The sequence below is a fragment of the Esox lucius genome, chromosome 16, assembly GCF_011004845.1.
Source record: "Esox lucius isolate fEsoLuc1 chromosome 16, fEsoLuc1.pri, whole genome shotgun sequence".
Lineage (NCBI taxonomy): Eukaryota > Metazoa > Chordata > Actinopteri > Esociformes > Esocidae > Esox > Esox lucius.
The window spans coordinates 30,087,234-30,113,733 of record NC_047584.1 but is presented as its reverse complement, the minus strand read 5'-3'; the positions used below and the strand labels follow the sequence as shown (position 1 = coordinate 30,113,733).

The 26,500-nt window shown below is 44.7% G+C and overlaps 2 protein-coding genes across 11 annotated transcripts in view; both read right to left on the bottom strand.

The window, feature by feature from the left end:
• Nucleotides 1-15,236, bottom strand: part of LOC105023490 (RNA-binding motif, single-stranded-interacting protein 3) — a 121,968-nt gene extending 106,732 nt beyond the window's left edge. For 2 of the 7 annotated variants that reach the window (XM_020054901.3, XM_010892730.5), the window contains exon 1: nucleotides 14,072-15,226. In XM_020054901.3, coding sequence (XP_019910460.2) covers nucleotides 14,072-14,146 — 75 coding nt within the window. In that variant the 5' untranslated portion in view covers nucleotides 14,147-15,226. Of the gene's footprint in view, nucleotides 1-14,071 lie in introns of all 7 variants that reach the window. The other 5 variants (XM_020054900.3, XM_010892728.5, XM_034297674.1 and 2 more) reach the window with 4 other exon arrangements.
• Nucleotides 15,237-16,305: 1,069 nt separating this feature from the next.
• LOC105023494 (zinc finger CW-type PWWP domain protein 2) overlaps nucleotides 16,306-26,500 on the bottom strand; it is a 50,059-nt gene continuing 39,864 nt past the window's right edge. For all 4 annotated transcript variants that reach the window (XM_020054603.2, XM_020054600.2, XM_020054601.2 and 1 more), the window contains exon 8: nucleotides 16,306-18,917. The gene's annotated coding sequence lies outside the window, so the exon portion shown is untranslated. The remainder of the gene's footprint in view (nucleotides 18,918-26,500) is intronic.

Below are 26,500 nucleotides of genomic sequence, written 5' to 3'. Positions count from 1 at the left end.
TCACACTGAATTGAACAAATTGCCCCATCAATTGCTGCATCAAACACACTGACCTACACTGTAACAATACTGGCGCACACTGCACCAAGCACACTGCCCACTGCATCAAAAACACTGACTAACACAGTAACAATACTGGCTCACACTGCACAAAGCACAATGCGCACTGCATCATCACACTGCACTTTACAGCACCAGAGACACAATACCAAACTGCCTTAACTGCCATACTCAGCCCAACATTGCACCAAACACTTTGCTCCACGCCTATAACGTCCTGTATATCACCTATACCCTCATCGATCTCTTGATCTATTCCCAGTTGGAGGTCTCTCTGCTAGCTGCCCAAATTCCTATTCCCAAAACCCTATTCCCTATATGCTACACTATAACATAGGGCCATGGTCAAAGGTAGTGCACTATATAGGGAACATGTTGTCATTTGGGATGGAAGCGTCGTATCCACTATTCACCGCGACCTGATACAGTCTTTGTATGGCACTTACACCCAGGCCCTGAAAGCAAGTGGGCCGAGGAATAACCGCCTAATTGGACCTTTAAAAGCCCTGCATACATCAGAGTTTCTGCTTGTCTGGTTGTTACAAAGTGGGCCTGCATTAAAAATTCAGCAGGCCCATTATTCTGCAGCCCGACCAAAGCTGCTCTGCGCTGTTAGCAGGGCACAGAATAGTGGCGCTCTGTGAAGCAGGGTGGAGGGCTAACACAGGTCATTCACACTCAGCTCCATGAATACACACTGGAGGACTAGCATGGGCCGCGGTACACACTGGAGGACTAGCATGGCCCGCGGTACACTCTGGAGGACTAGCATGGCCCGCGGTACCCTCTGGAGGACTAGCATGGCCCGCGGTACACACTGGAGGACTAGCATGGCCCACGGTACACTCTGGAGGACTAGCATGGCCCGCGGTACACACTGGAGGACTAGCATGACCCGCGGTACACTCTGGAGGACTAGCATGGCCGCGGTACACACTGGAGGACTAGCATGGCCCGCGGTACACACTGGAGGACTAGCATGGCCCACGGTACACACTGGAGGACTAGCATGGCCCGCGGTACACACTGGAGGACTAGCATGGCCCGCGGTACACACTGGAGGACTAGCATGGCCCGCGGTACACACTGGAGGACTAGCATGGCCCGCGGTACACTCTGGAGGACTAGCATGGCCCGCGGTACACACTGGAGGACTAGCATGGCCCGCGGTACACACTGGAGGACTAGCATGGCCCGTGGTACACACTGGAGGACTAGCATGGCCCACGGTACACACTGGAGGACTAGCATGGCCCACGTTACAATAGTAAAGCAGTCCCATTCACATGCTCAACACCACCGTATCTGTGTCCCTTCATGCCTCTCATCTTTCTCTCCCTCTCTCCATATCTCTCTCCCCTCTTCATTCCTTTATTTTTCTCTCCATATCTCTGTCCCCCTTTATCCCTTTACTTTCTCTCTGCCTCCCTCTCTATCCCCATCCCACTTTTTTCTTGCATGTTCCTCTCTGACCCCCCCCCCCCCCTCTTTCCCTTTCTCCAGTTTCATTCATACAAATTAACAGCATGTGTTTCTTAAATAAAACTAGAATCAATCTTACTGGGTCATTTCTACTCATGGGTAGAAGTTAGGATGGAGGACGTTGCTTAGCCAGGGAAGAAACCCCCCGAGCCTGGCCCATCCCCCCACTCCCACCCACCCACCCAACCCCACTGAACAGATGGTGCCCAGAACACTGTAGGATGGAGAAAGCCACAGAGGGAGATGGAGAGAAAGAAAGAAAGAAATAGAGGGGGAAGATGGAGGAGGGAGAGGGAAAAATAAAATGGGGGAGAAGTGGGAAAGAGGGAGAAAGAGAGGTATCGACTGGGAGAGGGATGGAAAGAAGTTTGGGTATACAACGCAGATGAAATCTCTTGGTGCTCCTGATGGTGAACACCTACTAGCAAACCTATGGACTTGGTGCTCAGAGAGAGCCACCACTGCAGCCCTGTACAATAAGCTGAGTAGATGGAGATTACATTTTAAAAAATGACACAGAATGAAGAGGACAGAAACAGGAAGGATGGTGAATGAAGCATATGCCCACAATACTGCCATTCCCTACTAGAACATGTTCACACACCACTCAGCGTATGCGAAGTGATTTGCATAATTCATGATTGTTTATTTGTGCCGTAGTTTACGTCGTAGATGAGAGAGAGGCTTCAAAGGCCTGTAGAAAACATTACCATCCCTTTTCTATGCACGATTGAATGTCTATGTGTGTGTGTGTGTATGGCTGTGTGTGTGTGTGTATATGTCTGTGTGTGTGTGTGTATGTGTTTGTGCATTAGAATCTCTGCACGAACACCAGTGCCTACCAACTAGTTAAGTAGAGCAGTGTGTGATACATTATGAACAATGGGAGGGAGGGAGGGATGGAGGGAGGGAGGGACGGAGTGAGGGAGGGGGTGAGTGAGGGAGGGACAGAGGGGAGGGGGGGTGAGTAAGGGAGGGAGGAATGGAGGGAGGGAGGGCCGGAGGGAAAGACGGAGAGAGGGAGGGACAGAGAGAGCCAGCTGACAGTTTTTTGTCAGTTTTCAATAACAACAAATGTGCTACAGTTATAACCAAACAACATGAAAACACAACACTAAAGCTAACAGAACAATAACATGAAGACACCACTACACTACAGCTAACAGAACAATAACATGAAAACACCACTACATTACAGCTAACAGAACAATAACATGAAGACACCACTACACTAAAGCTAACAGAACAATAACATGAAGACACCACTACACTACAGCTAACAGAACAATAACATGAAAACACCACTACACTACAGCTAACAGAACAATAACATGAAAACACCACTACACTACAGCTAACAGAACAATAACATGAAAACACCACTACATTATAGCTAACAGTATGACACAGGAATTAGGACATTTCCGACATTTCTGACAATGTATTGTATTGTAGCATTTTGACAACATTGTAATGTTATCTTGGCCCTAGTCAGTTGTATCTGCCCAAAAACCAATATTTTACTAACACCCAAATATTGCGATAGTGTTTTTAATGTACAGGGAGGTCCCTGGCAATTCCAAACTCTTCAAAACAAAGGCTTGTCCACTCATCGGTTTCGTAGATGTTCCATCAGCAAGCAGAAACACAGTCCCCAACAGGAATGAGGAAAGTGTTTAGCAATTACAAACAGTAAAAAATTAAGACGACGCTTGTACAAGGTTGAGGAAAACTGTGTTGTGATACAACGTAACCAGGCTTTTTGTTGCAAGGAATCACTACCTCCTTTTTTTTACAGCAAAATCAAAAATGCCATTTGTCATATTATCCAACAGGCTAATATGAAATGTACAGAAAATAAGTTCACAATAAACTACCAAAAAGAGGTGAGACACTAGATAAGTCTGTCACTAGATGAAACACTATATGAGCTTGTCACTAGGTGAGACACTATATGAGTCTGTCACTAGGTGAGACACTAGATGAGTTTGTCACTAGGTGAGACACTAGATGAGTTTGTCACTAGGTGAGACACTATTTGAGTCTGTCACTAGGTGAGACACTATTTGAGTCTGTCACTAGGTGAGACACTATATGAGTCTGTCACTAGGTGAGACACTAGATGAGTTTGTCACTAGGTGAGACACTATATGAGTCTGTCACTAGATGAAACACTATATGAGCTTGTCACTAGGTGAGACACTAGATAAGTCTGTCACTAGATGAAACACTATATGAGCTTGTCACTAGGTGAGACACTATATGAGTCTGTCACTAGATGAAACACTATATGAGCTTGTCACTAGGTGAGACACTATATGAGTCTGTCACTAGGTGAGACACTATATGAGTCTGTCACTAGGTGAGACACTATTTGAGTCTGTCACTAGGTGAGACACTATTTGAGTCTGTCACTAGGTGAGACACTATTTGAGTCTGTCACTAGGTGAGACACTATATGAGTCTGTCACTAGGTGAGACACTATATGAGTCTGTCACTAGGTGAGACACTATTTGAGTCTGTCACTAGGTGAGACACTATATGAGTCTGTCACTAGGTGAGACACTAGATGAGTTTGTCACTACAAGACACATAACATACCAGCCTGTTACAAATTGAGGGACAATGAGGGACAATCCGTGCGGTTGTCATGTTTTTTTGCCTACAATGTAACTACATACTGCATTCCTTGTTGGACAGGGAAAGCGTTCACCTCCAGTATATGTGTGCTGGTGTAAAATGAGTGAATGAGTGAGCAGTGCCTTAAGAAGTAGAACAACAATGTGCTTTGGAGGACACACGTTTTGGCCTTCTACTGTTTCTGTTGAGTTTTGATGATGTGGCAAATGTCATAGATGTGAATTGGTTATTACAAAAATATTGATTTTAATGTACGCACACACACACACACACACACACACACTCCCAAACACACACACACACACACACACAATAACACAATAACACTTTCCCTCTCTTGCGTAGATTCTCTTTAATTGGCCGTCCTCAAATATCTTTGGGATGTTCCAATATTGGGCAAGCGTTGATATTCCCCATTAAGAATTCAGCAGGTTTGTGGACTTCTTCCAAATGGGGCAGAAGATTCAAATGTTTATCAGGTAGTCTATATTTCCATGGTGTATTTAGCTCAGGTGACACTTGGTGTGACGTTAAAAGTGAAAGGAAGATTGTTCTGTTTGATTTTGAAAGTAACAGCATAATTAGTGTCCAATCTCTGCTTTCAAATGTTTGTAGTTGCCACTGACAGTGTAATCTCTTATAGTCTAACAGCTGTACCTAATGAAATGGTATTACGTTAGCAAGAGCTAACAGATAACTCTCTACCTTAAAAGTTACTGTTGCAATGAGATCCAACGCATTGCCTTCGTATCATGTTATGAAAAAGATAAAGATTATCTGCTATGAACTGACAGTGTCATTGAGTTTGTGTAACAGTTCGGATTAATTAATTTGAACTCATCTGGGTACAATGTTGACATTAATGGATGTTGACATTAATTAAAATGGCCACAGGTAAGCTCAGCTGTGTTTTGGAAAAATGGGCGACAATATCAAAAAGAGAGTTATAGAGGAAGAGAGGAGGGGACAAAGAAGAAGAAGAGGAAGAATAACAATCTCTAATGACAAATGCGACATCTTATTTGCCCACGTTCTTGTATGTGGTGGGACAATGAAGGATGCTGGACTAAAAGAACACCAAAACCTGAGGCAGATAAAGCATTTGTTGTTATAACTATAAACCCCATAGTTGTCTAAAAACCTGTTTTCTTCTAGCCTTCTTGGGCTAGATTTCAACAGTTGATGAGTGCAAAATCCCACTCAAAATGAATTATTATGGTATTTGTTTATTTTCTGAAAACTACATAATTTACAGTCTCTAATATCAAAATTCATAGCGGGATTTCTAAAACGAATTATGTTTATTGATTCATGAATACCTTATTATAATAATGTTTTATATTCCTTTAGTGTACAATGGTAACTCAGCAGTGGAATTATATTTTATGCTTTTGTGTTACTTTTGAGGGCAACGTTTCATTTATATAACAGATAACATGGTTTTAATGATAAACTTCAGTTTTGTGTGAGTATCAAGAAGTTTTTTTTATATTTTTGGGATAATGTACAGAAATTGTGCGTTAGCATTTGTGAATAATTTTTAGGTCAGTATATAATAGTGTTTTCAATTCCTCTCACCAGTAGGCAATTGGCATTTAGTAGAGTCAGCGTATATGATGTTTTTGCGTGAGTTTTTTGTGTGAGTTTTGATGGCAAAGTTTCATTTACAGTTATTCTTGATTGTTAAAATACTTTTAATGAAACCGGGGTCACGTTGCTTTCCATTATAAACTAATATAACAGTATTTTTTGTATGCAAAACAGACATTTCCCAATTCTTTCACACACAATGTCAATGCTAAGCATATTTTTTCAGTACCAACACAGCCTTCCAAAAAAACACGCAACTCAGTTGGGTAAATCATGTCCAACAAAATTAAAACGTGTGGTCGCAGCTTATAACAAACTACTCCATTCGTGCCACCATACATGGAAATTTGTGCCTAAATGATTGACCCTGTTGTCAATCCTGTGCTTTCCATGAGGGAGACAACGGGTTGAGTGCAACTCAAACAGACCAACAGTGGCATCAATAGTAAAAATATTGAAGACTGACAATAAGTTACATTGCTATACTACACTGTATAGTCCAAATATATTTTAGAAATTGCTATGTTTCTGTAATGATTTGTTTGCCTGGTGTATTTTATTCACTGTATTTATAAAGGAGAACATTTAAAAATATTTTTTTTACTTGTCTTTGATATCAACAAACAGCCCATACACATAGGAGTTTTAACCATGCTAGGTGGTAATGATGGTACTTTTTCAGCCATGGTGCAATGATTGTTTGATTCATGAGATGACAAGTTATATCTTTTGATGCAAATGCTTGACTTTTTCTCATGTATTTAATGTTTTGATTGTCTTGGAGCATTTTGCAAATTTTTCATTCAAGAAACAATCAAGAATATGTGTTAGCAGTTGTGAAAAATTAAAAAGACAACACTTCATAGTCCATTACTTGGCTACATTTTATACTAGCCTGTTCAGAAAGGACCTAGCCTTTGGTTTGATCTCTGGAGTCTAACAAACCTTAGGCTTGTAAAACTGAATCATACAACCGTCACAGATTACAACTCGAAAGAGAGTTATGTTACTCAATGAAAAAACAAATCAGGAAGGAAGGAAACATCTGGAGAATGAGAGAGAAAGAAAGAGAGAGAGAATGAGAAAGAAATAGACAGACAGAGGTATTGAATGACAATACGGGGCAAGGCCAAGCCAGTGTGTGTGTGTGTGTGTGTGTGTGCGTGTGTGTGTGTGTGTGAGAGAGAGAGAGAGAGAGAGAGAGTGTGTGTGTACTTCATCAAAGTGATGACCAGTTTTAGTTTAAAATTTTTTAGGTGAGGACATTTTCGGTTAGTTTAAGGGTTAAGTTTAGGCATAAAAGTTAGGTTGGCAGTTAGGGTTAGAGTTAGAGGTAGGGTTACATTTACGGTTATGGGCCATACACAAGCTCTCTCACACACACACTCTCTCTCACACACACACACTCTCTCGCACACACACACACCCTCACACACAAACACACATACACACACACCCTCCTCACACACAAACACACACACACATGCCAAAAATAGTTTTGTTGAGAGTACACATTTTCCGGTCCTCACATTGAATGCAAATCTGGTGTGTGTATATGCCTGCGTGTGAGAGAAAGAGAGAGAGGGTGTTTGTTTCAGAGAGAGAGGGTGTGTGTTAGAGTGTCTATGTTTGTGTGTGTGTGTGTGTGTGTGTGTGTGTGAGAGAGAGAGAGTTGTTGTGTACTCGCTCTCTGTACCTCCCTACCCCCCCCCCCCCTTCATTTAAGAGCACACAAGAGCGAATCATTGAATGTGAAGACCTAATACGGGGGGACATGATGCCCACTTCAGCTGTCAAAGTGTATGTGTCACTGCTTTCATTTAAACACACCGTGGTTCCTGATTAAACTAATTCTCATAAACACACCACCATTATGTCGGTGTACATTAAAGAACTGGTCTCTGTCATGAGTTAACGATGGCTTGGAAATTATCACAGGCTCTTTAATTGTATTGAACTGTGTCCTAAATACCACCCTATTCCCTACATAATGACCCGCTTCATACTGTAGCCAAATGGGCCATTTGGGTCCTGGTCAACCTGATCTATTTGAAATGGGGTTCTTTTTTTTAGGGAATGGACTTCAAAACCAATTTCTTGAAGATTTTGCTTCCATCCGTTAAGCCAAAATAGGTACCTTTTCATGTTTTATTACGTTTTATTAAGTTACAATATGCATATAAAGTAAAGTTCTGGTGGCTGATCAACACAAAAAACTCCCTATATTAAAGTGAAAAATAAAATCTGCAAATTGTTTTAAGAAAAAAATAGAAAATAATGGATTACTTTTGCTCTTAAACGCCTTAAATGAGCTGAGGCGCAACCGTCTTCAATAGAGTCCGCCTTTGTGGAGTCAAGGTCTTTCACATGATTTCAGGTCAAATAAACCTGTCTCTGGGAGGCCCCACAATTGGTCAGCATAATTCATAACAAAAAATACATCATGAAGATGAAGGAACATTCAAAGCGTGTTCTTCAAAAGCACAGAATCCGGAATATGATATAAGAATTTCCAATGCACTGAATATCCCCTGAAGCAAAGTAAAGTGTGAAGTTCTCTCTATATTATGAAGCAATGGAGAGAAAACTGTGAATCTGTCTTGAAAAGGCCGTGCTCAAAAACTCAGTAACCGGGCGAGAAGGGCACTAGTCAGCGAGAAAACCAAGAGGCCTGAGGCAACTCTGAGAGAATTACAGTCTTCCATACTGCAACAGTGGCCTGGGTGATTCAACAAACTGGCCTTTATGGGGAAAAAAGAAAGTCATTGTCGAAAACAAACTCAGATCATATCTCGGTTAGCGTTTGCCAGAAGGCATTCTGTGGTCTGACAGATATAGACCTTTTTGGCCTTAATGCTAAGCTCAGTGTTTGGGGCAAGCCTAATACCATACATCATCTTGAGAACACCATCCCAACTGTGCAGCATGGTGGTGGAACCATCATGCTATGGGGTTGCTTCTCTGCGTCAGGACATGGAAAGCTTGTGAGGCTTGAGGGAAAAATGGATACTGCAATATACAGAGAAATCCTGAATGAAACTGCTGACGACTGAAAGAGACCTGGAACTTGGTAGAAGATTTGTGGTCTAGCAGGACTTTGTACCTAAACATGAAGCCTTTGCAACACTGGAGTTGCTGAAAAGAAAAAGGTCAATGTCCTGTAGCAACACAGAATTGCCGGAACTACGTAAACATGTAATTAAACAGTGATTACATTCAGTATGAACAAATCAGCACTGGTACTATGTTCAATATCAACATATCCCAGTGCTGTTGGTCCTTAATGGCTCACGATTACATTCAGTATCAACATATAAGAAGTGTAATTTCCCTACCATTGGAAACCGGCCGCCAGGGGCAGTTATGAACACATTCACAGTTAAATAAAATGACTGTTGGCTTGGGCAATGGGCTCTGGGATTTTGGGTGGGCTTTTACGCAACCGACTTGGTCTGACGATTGAGGATTTGAATCTAGTGAGAGGATAGACATTTCTTGTTGTGGAATTGTGTTGTTTAGGCATTTTTTGTTTTCATATACTCATCCTTAACCTCAAAACATGTCTACTGCACATTAGCTTAGTAGACTCAGTAAATAACAAACAGTCAGGGCAAATACACCACCCATTTCAGAACAATAATCCCAAATTATAAACCTTATACATAAACAATTCATTTTATTTTTATCAAAGATTTTTCAAGCATTCAACATTTTAATTGAATACATACAATGTACTTAAGGCCAATAAACAGCCAGTCATGCTGAGAGAGAGAGAGAAAGAGAAGGAGAGATTTAAACAGACAACTGGGTGTTATTTCTGCAGAACAAAAGCTGACCTCCTCCGAGTAACTGAAACTCTTCATCTTTAAACACACACAGTTTGGTTCTCTCTCATCCCTGACTACAGGGATGCCTCGTAATGGAAGTGTGACACCATAGATCAGTGTTTTGCATAGAGGATCTCCAACCAAACTCCTAAACTCCAAAAGTTTTTTTTACAGTCTCACGTCAGCTTGAGACTAGGTTAAAGTCATGTTTTCATTCCGAGTGGTTCAGATAAGGCTTAATATTTGGTAAAGGCCAATATTGAAATAGAGCTCATCTCTTTTATTTTTAGTCATTTTGCAATGGTTACTGTTTTGGTGGAAACCTCAGAATCTGTTCTTTCTGATACAATATAGAGATTCAAGAGTATTATCTGCATGTGATTCTGTAAGAGGATTTGAAAGGTCATTTTCTGACGCCTCAGGAAAAGAAAGTTCTTTAAAACTGCTGATAACACATTGTAGTGGTGAAATATGACATGTAACATTCATTTATTTAGGAGAAGTCAAGGACAGAAGGACTCCATGACTTAAAAATTGAAAGTGATATTAAAACTTTAAGTTTGAGAGAGGTTGACTCACTTTAATTTGGTGTTAAATATGGTGTTAAATCTGTTGTTAAAACAAACATGTAAATTAAAATCTTTGTCTTACCCTTCATTTCAGTTCACAACTTTGGAGTCCTCCACCATTACTGCCCACAACACTTCAGCAACCCGCTTTTTCATCTACCTAAATGTAACAGTGCTCATCATTGCCTCTAGTGGCTGTTTAACTAATGCTTTACCCACCTGGACAAACGTCTAATATTGACAGTTTTCTGCTGAGAGCCCCAGCATTAAAACACATTAAAACAGACCTCTTCCACACAAACCCACCTAGTTTCAGAATGATTATATGACACACAGGATCTAGGGCTGCAAAGAACATCTTCATGCTCTAGCTAATTCTCCGTAGGTTAACAGACTGAGTGCATGTGTGTATGTGTAAGTGTTTGTATGTGTGTGTGCGTGTGTGTGTGTGTGTGCGCGAGTGAGAAAGGTTGTTTAAACAGTGCTGTTGTAAAGCTTTGATGATTGCATGCTCTGGTTAACATGCTGAACGGACCGCAGCAGGGTGTCAGCTGTTCCATCACACACACACACAAAACACACACACACATGATTGATTCCACCGGAAGGGCTGCCACCGTTCTGGGAGCTCGAAATGAAGATTAACAAGATACCACTTACAAGTCCAATCAGACTCTGAGACAGCACGCACGCATGCTCGCACACACACACACACACACACACACACACACACGCTCAGCAACTCATACGGTCACAAATGAAAATACACACACAAACTACACATGGAGTAACTGTGACTTCACGTCGTTCTCCGTAGCATTGTCCACGGTTCAATCAGTCGGCCTGCAGTCTGGATTCTGGACAGACAGGCAGCTCTGCTGTGGGCCCTCCATGAGATGAGTCCCACATGGCCCCTGTTACCATCCGGCCCTCAACAAAATAGGGCACTTAATAGGGGATGAGGTGGCATTGCAGAGACCAACAGGGTCAATTGCCAAATGAGAGACAGGGAGAGAGGGAGGGAGAGAGGGAGATGAGAGGGTGAAGGAATGAGGGAGATTGAGAGAGAGATCGGGATGAAGAAGGAGAGAAGAAAGGGAGAGAAAGAGAAAGAAGTCAAGAGAGGAAGGGGGGGCAGAAAGAGGGAGAGATTGAGAGAAAGTAGAGAGAGAACAGTGCCTGGGGCGAGGCAAGAAAACACTGAGGAAATGTGGGATCCAATTTGATACGACCTTGACAGGGAGGGAGGGAAGATGGAGGGAGGGAGGGAAGGGGGAGGGAGGGAGGGAGGTAAGATGGAGGGAGGGAAGATGGAGGGAGGGAGGGAAGATGGAGGGAGGGAGGGAGAGAGGGAGGGAAGATGGAGGGAGGGAAGGGGGAGGGAGGGAGGTAAGATGGAGGGAGGGAGGGAGGGAAGATGGAGGGAGGGAAGATGGAGGGAGGGAGGGAGGGAGGGAGGGAAGGTGGAGGGAGGGAGGGAGGGAAGATGGAGGGAGGGAGGGAGGGAGAGAGGGAGGGAAGATGGAGGGAGGGAGGGAGGGAAGATGGAGGGAGGGAGGGAGGGAAGATGGAGGGAGGGAGGGAAGATGGAGGGAGGGAGGGAGGGAGAGAGGGAAGGTGGAGGGAGGGAGGGAAGATGGAGGGAGGGAGGGAGGGAAGATGGAGGGAGGGAGGGAGGGAGGGAAGGGGGAGGGAGGAAGGGAAGATGGAGGGAGGGAGGGAAGATGGAGGGAGGGAAGATGGAGGGAGGGAGGGAGGGAAGATGGAGGGAGGGAGGGAGGGAGGGAGGGAGAGAGGGAAGGTGGAGGGAGGGAGGGAGGGAAGATGGAGGGAGGGAAGGTGGAGGGAGGGAGAGCTCTGAGCTGACAAGAGAAAAAGAGAAGGCAAAGGATGGGGGAGACCCAGAGAGCCTACAGAGCGGAGCACCACAGCTGGGTTCACACAGACCAATTCAGATCTTTTTCCCAACTAAGCGGTCTTTTGGCCCAACACATTCCCGACCTCTTCACATCAGATCGTTGTCAGAGCCCTGTGGATGTACCCGCCACCGAACTGACTGACAGCCAGCTCTACACACATGAAGGGGAGGCCCTACTTCAGTGTGGTCCGCTGATGGAGGCCTCTTCATTCAGATCCCATGTCTCCTTCCCATCCAGTCTCCCAGTCAATCAAACAGACAATCAGCTAACTGAATTATCCACCCTGTCAGCCCGCTAGCCCACCCAGTTCCCCCCACTCTCTCTCTACGTATCTCTCTCCCTATGTATCTCTCTCTCTACGTATCTCTCTCTCTACGTATCTCTCTCTCTACGTTTATCTCTACGTTTCTCTCTATGTATCTCTCTCTCTACGTATCTCTCTCTCTACGTTTCTCTCTATGTATCTCTCTCTCTATGTATCTCTCTCTCTACGTATCTCTCTCTCTACGTATCTCTTTCTCTACATTTCTCTCTATGTATCTCTCTCTCTACATTTCTCTCTATGTATCTCTCTCTCTATGTATCTCTCTCTCTATGTATCTCTCTCTTTACGTATCTCTCTCTCTACGTATCTCTCAGGTGCTCTCTATCTTTTTATCTTTCCCTCTGTCGCTCTCTTGCTCTCACTCTCTCTCTTCCTCACCTTTCCCCTGTTTCTCTCCCTCCCCCGTGTTTACTGCATGTAACAGACCTGTCAACTTTTTGCTTGAAGTATCCAATGAAAACACTGTCTCCTGCTCACACACACACACACACACACACACACAAACACACACACATTACACCATTACAAAATTCTCTATGGCTAGGACAATTTGAGAGGAGTGTGTGTAAGAAAGAAAAAAGAGTCTCAGTCAAGCCACTACTCCTACCCAACATAACCCAGGACAGTACCAAACATAACCCAGGACAGTACACAACATAACCCAGGACAGTACCCTACATCACCCAGGACAGTACACAACATAACCCAGGACAGTACACAACATAACCCAGGACAGTACCCAACATAACCCAGGACAGTACACAACATAACCCAGGACAGTACCCAACATAACCCAGGACAGTACACAACATAACCCAGGACAGTACACAACATAACCCAGGACAGTACACAACATAACCCAGGACAGTACACAACATAACCCAGGACAGTACCCTACATCACCCAGGACAGTACCCTACATCACCCAGGACAGTACCCTACATAACCCAGGACAGTACACAACATAACCCAGGACAGTACCCTACATAACCCAGGACAGTACCCTATGTCACCCAGGACAGTACCCTACATAACCCAGGACAGTACCCTACGTCACCCAGGACAGTACCCTACGTCACCCAGGACAGTACCCTACGTCACCCAGGACAGTACCCTATGTCACCCAGGACAGTACCCTACGTCACCCAGGAGAGTACACAACACCACCCGGGAGAGTACACAACACCACCCGGGATGGTACCCGACACCAACTGGGACAGTCGCGTGGAAGACCTTGAGGGAGCCTGTTTCCTGAACGAGAGGCTGAATGACACTTGGACTTCTGATCCTTAGTACCACAACTTCATTCTCAGTTCAACGGAGGCCTTAAGATTATATTTGATTCTCCAAATTCTGCGGACGCCCCCCCCCCCCCCCCCCCCCCCCCCCCCCCAATTTTTCTTTTATTAAACTGAATCTGAAGAAACCCCCAGACACACGGCAGTACCGGACAGACATCTGGACCCTCCCCGCAGACGACGGGTCTACTCTGGGATCAATGGGACGTACATGGGCCCGTTAACAAAGCAGGAAGCCGGCATGCAGTGGACGTTTAGAAGGGAAAACAACATGGACCCGGTAATTAATAAAGGAGGAATCCATTGGCGGTGAAGCAAGAGTGGTGAGACGAACGCGGGCTGACAGAGCTGACATCCTACCTTAGTATGGATGTAGTGGGGATAGTAGTAGGTGTACTGGGGGTACATCTGTGGCTGTTCCAAACGTTTGCCCATGTAGCTGGAATCCTTCACACGTAGCGGGAGACGGACTCTCTGGCTGGGTTACAGTAACACAGTTACTCCCTCTTGGCCTGGACCTCTGGTTCCTCTCACGGGGGGCCGGAGGCAAGGTCTTGTCCTCGCACAGAGACGGAAAAGATGGATGGATGGATGAGGAAAGGAATGCGATGGAGGGGTTCTGTCTGTCTGCTCAGCGGGAGCCCCAGTGTCCCGGGGAGGAAGAGAGGAGCGAGGAAAGGGGGTAGGGGAGATAGGAGGAGATTAAAAGAATGATGTTTGAGGAGTAGAGGGTGATCCAGAAAGCTGGAGTTTAAGAGAGGGACAGAGGAAGAAGGGATGAGAGGAAGAGGAAGGACAAAGAAGAGGAGCTCTCACTACTCTAAAAAAGCCGGGTCACTCTCTCTGGCTCTCTTGCCCTGACTTTCCTCTGGGTCGTCTCCTCCCTCCGTGGCTCTCTAGATCTCACTGTGTCGGATCCTGCCGGAGGCTAGCTGCTATCCTGGCCAGACACTTGCGTCCCCACGGACAGACTCTCTGCAGCGACGCGGGCGGACAGACAGGAGATGGAGAGAGAGGAAGAGAGAACAGAGGGGTGCCTGGCACCAGAACTAGACCACTCCTGCGATGTTCTCCTCCAGTGAGTCAACGAGAGGAGGAGAACGAGGACACAGCGGTACTCCCCCTGTCAAGGCGTGGAAACAGCCAATCCAGAGATCCCGAGATACAATCCGGACAAAGATTAAAATCCCTTTTGCTTCCGCGAGGTGCCTCCTCCTCTCTGTGTTCTCTCTCAGCACTTTCCCTGATGTCTTGTTCCACAGCGTCCCTGCCTGCCTTCCTGCGTGTGTTTCTGAGACTGAGAGCAGAGTGTGTGCGTGCGTGTGTGTGCTGCGGTCTCTTCCACTCTGTGCGGAGTGTAGAGGGCTCGGCTCCGACACAGCTATGTTCCTCCCCCTTTTCGCTTCCTCCTGGTTCTCTCCTCCTTTTTCCCAGGCAGTAGGAGGGACCTCTATGTCTTCCGTTTCTCTTCCTTCCCCCCCTACCCCCCTCCCTTTCTCTCTCAACCTCTCTCTCACTCTCTCTTTCCCTTTTGCTCGCTCTATCTCGCTCTCCTTTTTGCTCTCTCTCTCTCTCCCTCGTCCCCCCCAGGAAGGCTGAATCTTCCAGTTCGTTCCCAGGCTGTGGGTGTGTCCCGGCCAACATAGCCCAAGAGTGCACTGCTGGGAGGAGGTGGAGCCAGGAGCAGGGAGGAGCTATCCCAGAGCCGAGCACAGCTAGGAGCTTAGTGCCTCTACTGGCACAGTTCAGAGACATGACTCAACACATGTAGATCTAAGTGGCTCTTTTACACTCATTACAATACTATTTTCTCCCTCTCTCTGTCTCTCTCTCACGTAGAATACTATTTCTTCTCTCTGTCAGAGAAAAATTCTCTCTCTCAGTTTTCTGTTTAAGGGACACAGGAATCCTTTATTTGCATTGCCATGGAAAAGGAGATATGATAAAAAAAAAAAAAAGAATTACATGCGGATATTTGAAAACGATAATAAAATGTAATATAATTGGCTGTATTCTCAAGAGCCAAGTCCTCCCTTGGCGGTCTTTATTACCGTTTTTCTCAATTGCTGACACGCTAACACTGGAAGTAGAGACACAATGACCCAAACCTGATACTCATCCATCTTACACCATTCGGCACAAATACATTTCCTGATTTTGAATAATTTTGCAGTTCTAAACCACACTTTTTTGCAAAACACAACACACAATTCACAACATTTGGCCCAATTGTCGCTGATGTAAATTTCGTTTTCTCGTGGAAAACACTGCCATTCCGAATGCTAAACTCAATCCACCAATCACCGCAATGACTCCTCATATGGGCAAACACCTATTGCTTTTCAATTAGCAATCATAGCTTAAGCAATCAAAGGACAAAGGTGATCTCTGCTGTGTTGGAGAACAATGGATGCAAAATGCAGGATGCAGCCAAATTGTCTTTTTCTTTACAGTATAAGAAGGCTTATTTTATTTTCTCTATTGTTTGTTCTGTTTGAAGACAACTTCACAAATCCTACTGTGTTTGCTGATATGTATGTAGTATTTCAGAATAAAAAACATCTGATTATTGTATTTGTGTGTTTTATATTTGAGAAAACATAATAATTTACAACAGGCTACAGTATGTATACATATAATAACACAAAAGGCCTCCTGATAAGATTATCATAATAGTGTTTCCCATTCATCATAGTGTTTTTCATTGTTCCATGGTTATTAGAAATGTGTATTCATTTGATGGTGTGTGTGTGTGTGTGTGTGTGTGTCATTGGAAGACAACATTTCATTTTGAGAAGACAGTGTTTTGAACACAGTGTTTGCTTTTGCAAGAGATTCGGGCAATTTTGGATTTGTGTTTAGAGTTTTCAGAAAACATGCCATGCTTTCAGAAACCGTGTATAAGCACCTGAGAAATACTGTAACACGGAGGCCACGCTGAGCCCATGCGGACTCAATGTTTTTGGTTTTCTTGCGTGTCAGTCACGGCAGTGAATGGCTCTCCTCCGTTTTCTCATGACTTCCTTGGGTCTGTGTTGCCGTCTTGGGGCTCGGCAGGGTCTGTCTATACACACAGAGCCCCAAGTCTCTCCATCTCTCTTTCTCTCATATTCCAACAATCTACAAAGCAATGAGATGAGTATCTTGTTGAAGATTAAAGTGAGAACATTTGACAGCCCGTCTACAGTATATCTTTGTCGGCACAGTCACATGCTAATCTGACAATAAGTTACTGAAACAGCCTGTCCCCATTTCATCATCTCATTTTCCCTCTTTGATCACAGTATTGTGTACTGTAGGTTATGAACCCGTAGCGCAAAAGTTGCCGGATCAATTCCGAAGGTGATGAAAAATAGGGAGAAAAGCATCTGGAAACTGGGGTGTTGCTGGGTTCATATTGTTGACAAAATCGTTTCTATCGTTGGTCCCTTTAGCAAGGCGCTGGGAAACCTGTACACGACCATTACATGAGCCCCGGGACGAGGAGACGCTGCCCTTTGGTAAGTGGCCAATGGAGATGCTAATAAAATGCAAAAATCCTCAGAGTTGACATGGAGATACGAGCAATTAAAGAATCCCTGGCGTTTAGCAACTACAGTTCAGATCAACGTGGAAGAAATCTCCCAGTAAAACTCTGGAAACCAGCCGTCAACACAATAAATACATACAACAAATTCTCAGGAAGACGTTTTAATGACCAGCCTACACCGACGAGCAAAGACAACAGCGAATAAACGGCCTGTGTAAGTGTAGCGCACTATTTTCTGACTAGTGCTTTGGGGGTCCTGGTCAAACGGAGTGTGTTACATGAGGAGTAGGGCGGGGTTGGGTGGAGGTCATTAAACGGGCAGGGTTGGTGGCTAGTGCAAAAGGGATTAGCGATGGTGCTCCACAGCACTTTCTCTCTGTGCACACTTGCACATCGCATCACCCGTAAGAGAAAGAGGGAAAAACGAAAGGAAGGATGGGGGGGAAATCCCCTTCAGTCAGAGAGAGGGACTGACAAGAGCCTGAAGTATTTGACGATCTGTAGGTGAGCTTTGTGGTCTGAGAGAGGCCATCTTTTTGAGTGTAACATAACCAAAGTTCAAACAGAAGGGGATAAAACCTGTCTGATGTCTCCTCTGGGATTCGAACTAGCAACCTTTAGGTTTGGCCTGTCTGTCTGTCTGTCTGTCTGCCAGTCTGACTGTTTGTCTGTCTGTCCGTCTATCTGTTAATAAACAGACACACAGATGTCCTGATCATTTTCATGTTGTCATGGTTCCTTTTTGAATAATTTTTTTCTCACGTACTCCCGGCATCCTAAATGGAACCATATTCCCTACACAATGCACTGTGTTTGACAAAGGAGTACACTACACATGGAGCAGGGTACCCTTTGGGATGCACGGGATCTCAGTCGACAACAGCACCACTACAGCTGCAGGTTTATGGCACATTTAATATTTTAATACACAACAGAAATGTAGAGGGGAAACTGGAACAATGTTTCTACCCAATCCACCCCTGTTGCTCTCTCTCCCCAAACCCACTGCCTCTCTTTCCATCTAGCGCTCTCTCTCTTTTTCCCCTCCCCCCTTCTCCTCATCCCATACTCTAGCAGTTATGAAACATGAAGTGGAAGGAATGAGTTATGAAGCAGCGTGTCTGCCCGCAGTACTTTTATAATTACAATGGAATCGCTCGTATTTCTTCTCTCTAATATGGCAGGAAGGTCCCGGAGGGGCCCCGTCCAGCACACACACACACTAAACAAATCAGAGACGGGAAGTCAGGGCCCACGTCCCAAATGGCCTGGCTTACACAGTGCACTGAGTTTGACCCTGGCCCATGGAGAATAGGGCCATTTGGGCCACGCGGAATGAAGATCGCCCTGATCACCAAAGAGGAAACGTTACGCCTAGCTGTATTGATTTAGCAAGCAATAGTTGCTAGGCTGTGAGATCAAGCAGAAAGAGCAACACTACACAGGGGGAGGTGTGCTTTCCTAAGCACACAGGCTCGTCAGGGTCCACAGAGTAGGCTCCTGTTTTCTGACGCTGGTCTGCTACTCGGTCATCGTGGGGATTGGCGGTAGGCGGTAAGGTCTGAGGAGTTTCTGTGTCGGCCCGCCAGCCTGCATCCATCCATCCATCTTCCCGATCCTATTCGCCCTGCCTTCCTCCATGCACCTCTCCTTCTGTTCCTCGTCGTCCCGTAAACTCTGTTGACAGTAGGATTTGGTCATCAAACAGATAATATTTCAAACACTTACCGTCCGTAATTAATTATTCGCTGATTCGGGTGTTTGTAACCATTGGTCGCTGCGTCGTCAAGGCGATCGCCTGTAAATGGCACCTAAAAGCATTTAATTGTGCATTTTATTAAACATAATCTACCTTAATGTCCATCTTGACCCCAGCTTGTGGTTTGGAGTCTGACTTATCACTACAATGCATCCATTATGCTCCTTTTACTAACGTTTCATAGATGTGTTATGACAGTTTGAAATGCAATTACTGAAGGCTTAATTAAGGTGTGAGATGCATAATGGCAACATTATCACTGATTTTACATTATCAGTGTGTTCCTCTTGCCATACCAATGTCTTTATGACTGTGCAAACAGGCCAAACCACGTATTGAAAACAATGACTGAAGTGGTTGAAGTGGTGATAAGGCAGTGCCCCCCCCCCCCCACTGGTCAGTTTAGACCCGTTAGCTAATGTTCAGGTTCTTCTTCTGCTTCCTCTCCTCAAGGAGAACAGTACTGATACCACCAGCTTTAAATCCTCTGAGTGTTTATTCACCTGACGATAATAGCATAATACAACACCATCCCAAAATCCACTGAAAGATCACGGTGATTGTATTGGTTAATAATGCTCACGGAAATGGTCTGTGTGAATTCTAAGCAGTCAAAGTAAAGTCTGATTTTATTCTCCTCCATTCATGAAGGATTCATAACTAATCAAGTCTTGGTAACTCAGTCTGCAGTTTGTCACTCTGATCTAATGTACATCACCGACATTAAAGTTACATCTGTAAATACTAAGCAGTTTAAGTCCCTTCGTTTTTCATTCAGAAATAATTTATAAGCAAGTAACATTTCATCAAAAAGAGCGGACAAAAAACCAGAATATTCAAGGAAATGTGAACCTAAAGTGTTCGGAGCGGATGGCCAAGAGTCCTTCCATGCTCTCTTCATGGGTTGTATCTCAAATAGAAGGGCGATCCATTTAATTATGCATTATAGATGTGTAATTAATGTGTTATCGATAATGTAGTAAAAGCTAATCGTTAGCCCTTGTTTCTACAGGGCCCTGGTTGAATAGCACTCATTAAACAGGCAACACTGAGAGAACACTTAATGGAAAACCTGTAATGTTCCTCAGCTTGGTGGATTCAAAGGTTTTTATGACGAGGAGAGACACAGGCAACAGACACACTGCAAGTGATCAGGGCCCTTGAGGGAGCTGTTCCAAAAAAAGCCGTGGAGGAGTGTGACTGCGTCATCTCCGTGGCCGTCTCCCGGTGGTGGTTTGGGAGGAGTAGATAAGGGCGGTCGTATCTTTGGCAGCCTCTCCACCCTTCTTCGCCCAGCTGTCACTCCCATCCACTCCTGGGTCTGCTGTCACTGGGGTAGGCCAGCATGGCGCTGCTATCAGCTAGTTATGTCTACCCTAACCATGTCCAAAACTTTACCAAAATCCCCGGATTTAGAAGATTTCCTGAATCAGAAAAACTAAATAAGCAGGACGTCCTTCAACCTGGTCGCTCTGGACACTTTCTATTAACATTCCTGTACATGAGCACATTTAATAATGTATCCATTTACAGGCTCTACAACACAAATATTTCTAATATTTAAGATTTCGATTCATACTGTCCACATTCCCATTTCTACATTATTTGAAATTGCCTCTAGTCATTATTGTATATTTAGTAGTTTCGGTTATCATATTTGCTTTATATATTTCTTAATTACTACGTAGATGTAGCACTGCATGACACAATTATTTCATTGTTCTGAATGACACATGTTTTTTGGCGCACTTGGCAAATAAAATACTTTGCAATAGGACCACAGGTCCACTTCGGACTTTGGAAATCCTGTGAATTAAGAGAAAACCACCCGAATGACTCATACTATGTTGTCCTGGTATACACAGACTCACATGCGCGTGCACACGCACACACTCGCATGCGCACACGCACACACGCACACACTCGCATGCGCACACGCACACATGCACACACGCACACATGCACACACGCACACATGCACACACGCACACATGCGCACACGCACACATGCACACAGGATTACAAAGACCACATCTGAGAGGAACACAAGCATTTCTAGCACATGGTGTCAAACATCCTGCAATTATGTGCTTCTAAATATATCTGTTTGTTAGCGTACTTCTTTTTAATTTGTTGCAATGCACAAAGCCCATTGTCAGTGAATGTTACCCTGACGTTATTCAAGATCATTCTTTACATTGTTACAAAACTTTCAGAGCCACAAGCCATTTATAGAAGACCCTTCCCCTAAACACAACCTGTGAATGAACTGTCATTAGCCTATCAGACATAATTAGCAGCGCTGTCCTGTTTGAGCAGTTAAAACCCCTGGGGGGGGGGGGGGCGCTTAGTGGTGGCCTGTACACACTCTGATAGCTCTGTTTTCCTTTCACAGCAGACAGACAGGCTGACCGACAGGCAGACAGGCTGACGGACGGACAGACAGGCTGACAGACTGACAGACAGGCTGTTCATGGAATCATAACAAAAGGTCTGTGTTCCCTCATCCCCCCCCCCCTCCCCTCATCGCCCCCCCCCCCCTCCCCTCTCCCCTCATCGCCCCCCCCCCTCCCCTCCTCTTTCATGCTCTGTTCTTTTTTGTCCCTTTCAGCCGCCTGTTCCGTATTAATCAGAAGGGGAAAACACATTTCGTGGTGCTGATTACACTGCAGTGAGGGACACGCAGCCAGAAAGTCTCGTGGTCTCGTGGTCTCGCGTCAGTGTTCAACACTCATCGTCGGGAGGCAGAACGTCTGCGGCTGAGAGACGTGAAGGATCAGAAGATGGGCGTGGTTCGCATTTTGTCCTTGTGAAGATGTGTCCTTTCCCAAACAGTGGAGATAGCCATTTGGACTTGTGGCTTTACCTAAATTCTCTGTGCTGGACGATGACCCAATTATGGCCTGCACTGTGACCCAGATGTGAGGAAATGGAAGTTAAATGATCTTTTCTGATGTGAACTAGGTGTCTCCTTGCTCACCTCTAACTGTGACGTTAGTCTCCTTGTATGATATCAGACGGTTTCACCAGACCGTTTTACCAAGTTGCAGACCGTTTTACCAAGGCACGTATTCGTATGCACAGCTCCGTACTTTAATGGTGTACATAAAGGCTTTTCTGGGTTTTTTATTCAATTTTAAACGATAATAACAGCCTTGTTTTTTTAAGGCCGCTGTTGGCGGTAGGAATGGATGGGAGACAGGTAAGGCAGATTCACAGAAGGGGGAAACAGGAATTGACACACTGTCTCCGGCAGGGAGCTGAATATGTGCATCGAGCGACGAGTAGTACTTCAGGACCACATCTGCCTGGCTTGGCTTCACAAAGTGACTCTACCCATGCCCCATCCCAGGCTAAGGCCTCTCCGGCTCGCCGGTCAATGCTAATTGTAAGAGCTAAGCTAAGTACAAGCCATGTGATGTAAATCTACAGTTGGTCCTAAAAATCCATATCAAATTGTTACAGGATGCATGGTGCATCCATCTTAAAGCATTTCTGCATTTTAGCTTGGTACAAACCGTAAATTAAAGGAAAAGGGCAATGCCTTCAGGGATGATGAAGCTGATAATGTACTCGCCAAAACCAGCTTTCAAATTCATGGAATGAGAGACAGAGTGGTCAGCACAGTTCAGAGCAGTGAGTTTCCCCTGCAGTCTGAGTTCAGTCCAGTGAGTATCCCCTGCAGTCTGAGTTCAGTCCAGTGAGTATCCCCTGCAGTCTGAGTTCAGTCCAGTGAGTATCCCCTGCAGTCTGAGTTCAGTCCAGTGAGTATCCCCTGCAGTCTGAGGTCAGTCCAGTGAGTTTCCCCTGCAGTCTGAGGTCAGTCCAGTGAGTTTCCCCTGCAGTCTGAGGTCAGTCCAGTGAGTTTCCCCTGCAGTCTGAGGTCAGTCCAGTGAGTTTCCCCTGCAGTCTGAGGTCAGTCCAGTGAGTTTCCCCTGCAGTCTGAGGTCAATCCAGAGCACTGAGTCTCTGCCCTACAAACCTTGCGACCACAGATTTTTCAGGTCCTACCATGTACACATTGGGACACTTCACACATGCACGAACACACTATTGGAAATGTTCTTGAAAATGTTTGTTGCTTCAACATGACATTAATGATTCAAATAAATATTTTCCCTTCACAATTCAACTGAATATATATTAAAAATTTAGAAAATGATTTGTCGGGTAACGAATTTTGTGGTGCCTTCCTAAAGAGAATAATATGAAGAAGAGGAAGACACCCAATCATTTTTATTTAATTTAGAAAATTCCCTTCTGTCTGACTCTCCTTTCTTACGTCTCTTTCTTCTTCCTCCATCTCTTGTTTCTCTCCCTCTCTCTCCCTCTCTCTCTCCCTCTCTCTCTCCCTCTCTCTCTCCCTCTCTCTCCCTCCTCCTTTCTTACGTCTCTTTCTTCTTCCTCCATCTCTTGTTTCTCTCCCTCTCTCTCCCTCTCTCTCTCCCTCTCTCTCTCCCTCTCTCTCTCCCTCCTCCTTTCTTCATCCTCCCTTCTGTTTAGGATCATGGCCGACGGAGGCCTCAGAGTGTGTTGGTGCATGACTGACAGCAGAGGAGGGGAGGAGTGGAATAGAGAGAGAGAACCAGAGAGGGAGGGAGGGGTACAGACCTCGGCACTGCAGCTCGGCGGTAATGAATCCTGGTAAACGACCGCCACGTCTGTCTGTTTTTATAAACGAGCGTTTACGCGTCACGGACAATTAAACCACCACCACAACCGCTCTGAGAAGAGCCGTCCTGACAGAGATGGGTGGACCGATAGAGCCAGCCTGGGGTCTCGGTATGTTTAGATATCCATACACTCCTCGCCGCTGTCTGGCACTAAAATATTCACATAAAAGGACTGTCTTTCCCCAGCTTACGACAGAGACGCTGTGCAGGATGGACTCAACCCCGAAGTCAGCCATGTTAACTAGAATTCAGTCTCTAGAATGACCAAATTCACATCCCTTCTCACACAGCTCTTGAACACTCGGAGACGCGCAAAGCGAAGTGCTAATTTTGTGAAAGACTCGGAGACGCGCAAAGCTAAGTGCTAATTTTGTGAAGCGCCCAGAGAAAAACCCCAGCACGTCTCAAGCCCTCTGCACGCCCTTGACTGAGCAACAGCCTACGGCTGGCTGGTTTGGCTGGTGAGAGAGCGGCGCTGGCTGAAGTGGTGGACGCGAGAGGATGTCTGGGCTGTGGCAGTTAACGTAAACACACGTTCCAATTTGAGACGTACGCCAACATACCAGCATAGGGTTTGGGTCAAAACAAGGGCCTTACAGAGGGAATAGAATGTCATTTTGGACATCCGGTCTGCGGTAACTTTACACTTCTGTCTGTTCCCACGTTAAGAAAGTTTGAAGGAAAACACCCCTGTCACTCGTCACCTCATCAGCACGGAGCTGTGAATGTGATTTCCATAGCCACGAACACTATCCCATTACAGAACTATTAGCCTACAACTATTCCACTGTTCCCCTCCTCTCTGTTCGTCCAGCCAGCAGCCATTAAACAGCTGGCCTCAGGCAACGACAAACATGGCACACCTTGCTGGAATTTCCAGTTAAGCCACTGACTTTGGCTCTAAAGGTTGAGAGTTCAAATCCATGAAGAGAGAGGCCTTTCTCAAAGGTACAATTTGCAACTTTGGACTGTGTTTGGCACGGTGCTGACACCTGTGGCAATAAGAGTAATTGCACGCTTACCTCGGGAACTCTCTTCACTCCGTATTCCTCCACATCTGCTACTCCAATACTAACTTGCTCTCCCGTAGACATCTTGCTCTGATCACTCCTAAAACCTACACCTCCTTTGGTAGGCATTAGTTTTAGAGGCCGCTAATGACCGTAACGATTGGCAAAGTATCCGTAAACTTCACACATAAACTCCTTCAAAGGCAAGCTGAGCTGCACCCCTCTGTCTCAGTGTGCAGACTACATATCTCACGCTGTCTGGGTGAAAAGATGACGAAATCTTGCCACAGTACCATTTAATTGATTGATGCTAGTTAGCATGAGGCATCACTTCATAAAAAACATACATAATAATTAGCCAATTAGCTTCGAGTAGAGCTTTGCTCTGTTTATGTTGAATAACGTCATTTATCCCCTCTGTCTTTCTGTCTTTCTTCTTGCGTGTGTGTGTGTGTGTCGTTAATGGATAAAATCACTGGGGAAACTAAGTCAGACAGTCCTATTACAAGACTTGTGTAAGTAGTGTTGTGTGCCCAAGCCAAAAAAGCGATATACTTACTCACTTATGTTTTACTCTAGTACACTAACTAGTGTTAAAATTGCTTTTTTGGCTTGGGTTAAGCTGTTAGTTCATAGCCATTTACACAATTGTGGTATACAGTATAGTTCAAAGATCAAGACAATAACATAACCGTCACACTGTTGCAGAATACATTCAACCATGAGTTGGTTTCATCACAAAACCGCCCAGCGATGGCTCAAGGCTTTCCAGTGAAATGTTTAATGCACATTTAGCGGTTTGATCTAGCAGCAATCAGTTACTTGACCTACAGCCCACTTAATGACTGTTTATTTAAAACCAAGCAACTGCAAATGTGAACAAAAGTTAAACAAAAGAGCTAACTCTACAGTTATTAATGTGGACAATATAAACATACTAATTACTGTTTAGGTATATTTTGTCCTTTCAAACGAATGAACATCAGTATTTTCACATGACCACTTAATTGTGTTATTTTTTTCCACAAGTAAAATGTACCAACATTTCAGAATAGTCATATGCTGCACAGCACTATGGAAGGAAAGATTCATATTACAAATGAACTATTGTGGCTTGAGTCTGATATTTAACTAACGCTGGAATTCATTAAAACCTACCAGAGCATATTTAACACTGCCTTTATTTACAGTATTGACCCAGAGCCAACACACTTCCTATTCTGAATAGAGAAAGAGTATACCTGTGAAGATGTTCGGAGGATTTAATTTGACTATTAAAGACTTTCAGTAGACACCCTGTGTTACAGGTGTGATCGACCTGATTCCTAAATCTAGCTCCAGAAGTCAACTGTTTACCATGATTTTGATAGCACCACAGTTAGCTGAGTATACTCAATTCATTGCATTCGAATGTTCAGTGTCAGAGGGAACATTGAGGGACCAACAGCCAGTTCTAGGGAAAACCTACATGTGCTGATGTTTCACCCAAGACAAGAGTTGTCTTTTAGTTTGATTACTGCAATTCATACTTCTGATGACAACCACAAACCCTTTCCCTGTTTTAATGCGTAAATAAGGCCATCTACTTTTATGACCTGCGCAATTTCACTGGTATACATGACCTCGTCGGTACATTATGTAACTTCATTGAACTACGAGTGAAAACAATTTCCTACTTGCACTCGATATCTGCACTGCAACCAAACACAACCAGCAGTGGTTGATCAGTCTATAACAAATGCCAAATGCTTTTGGCCCACTCTTCCACAGAGAACTGAGTCAAGGGTGATTTGTAGGTTTCCAAACATTAACCTCTCA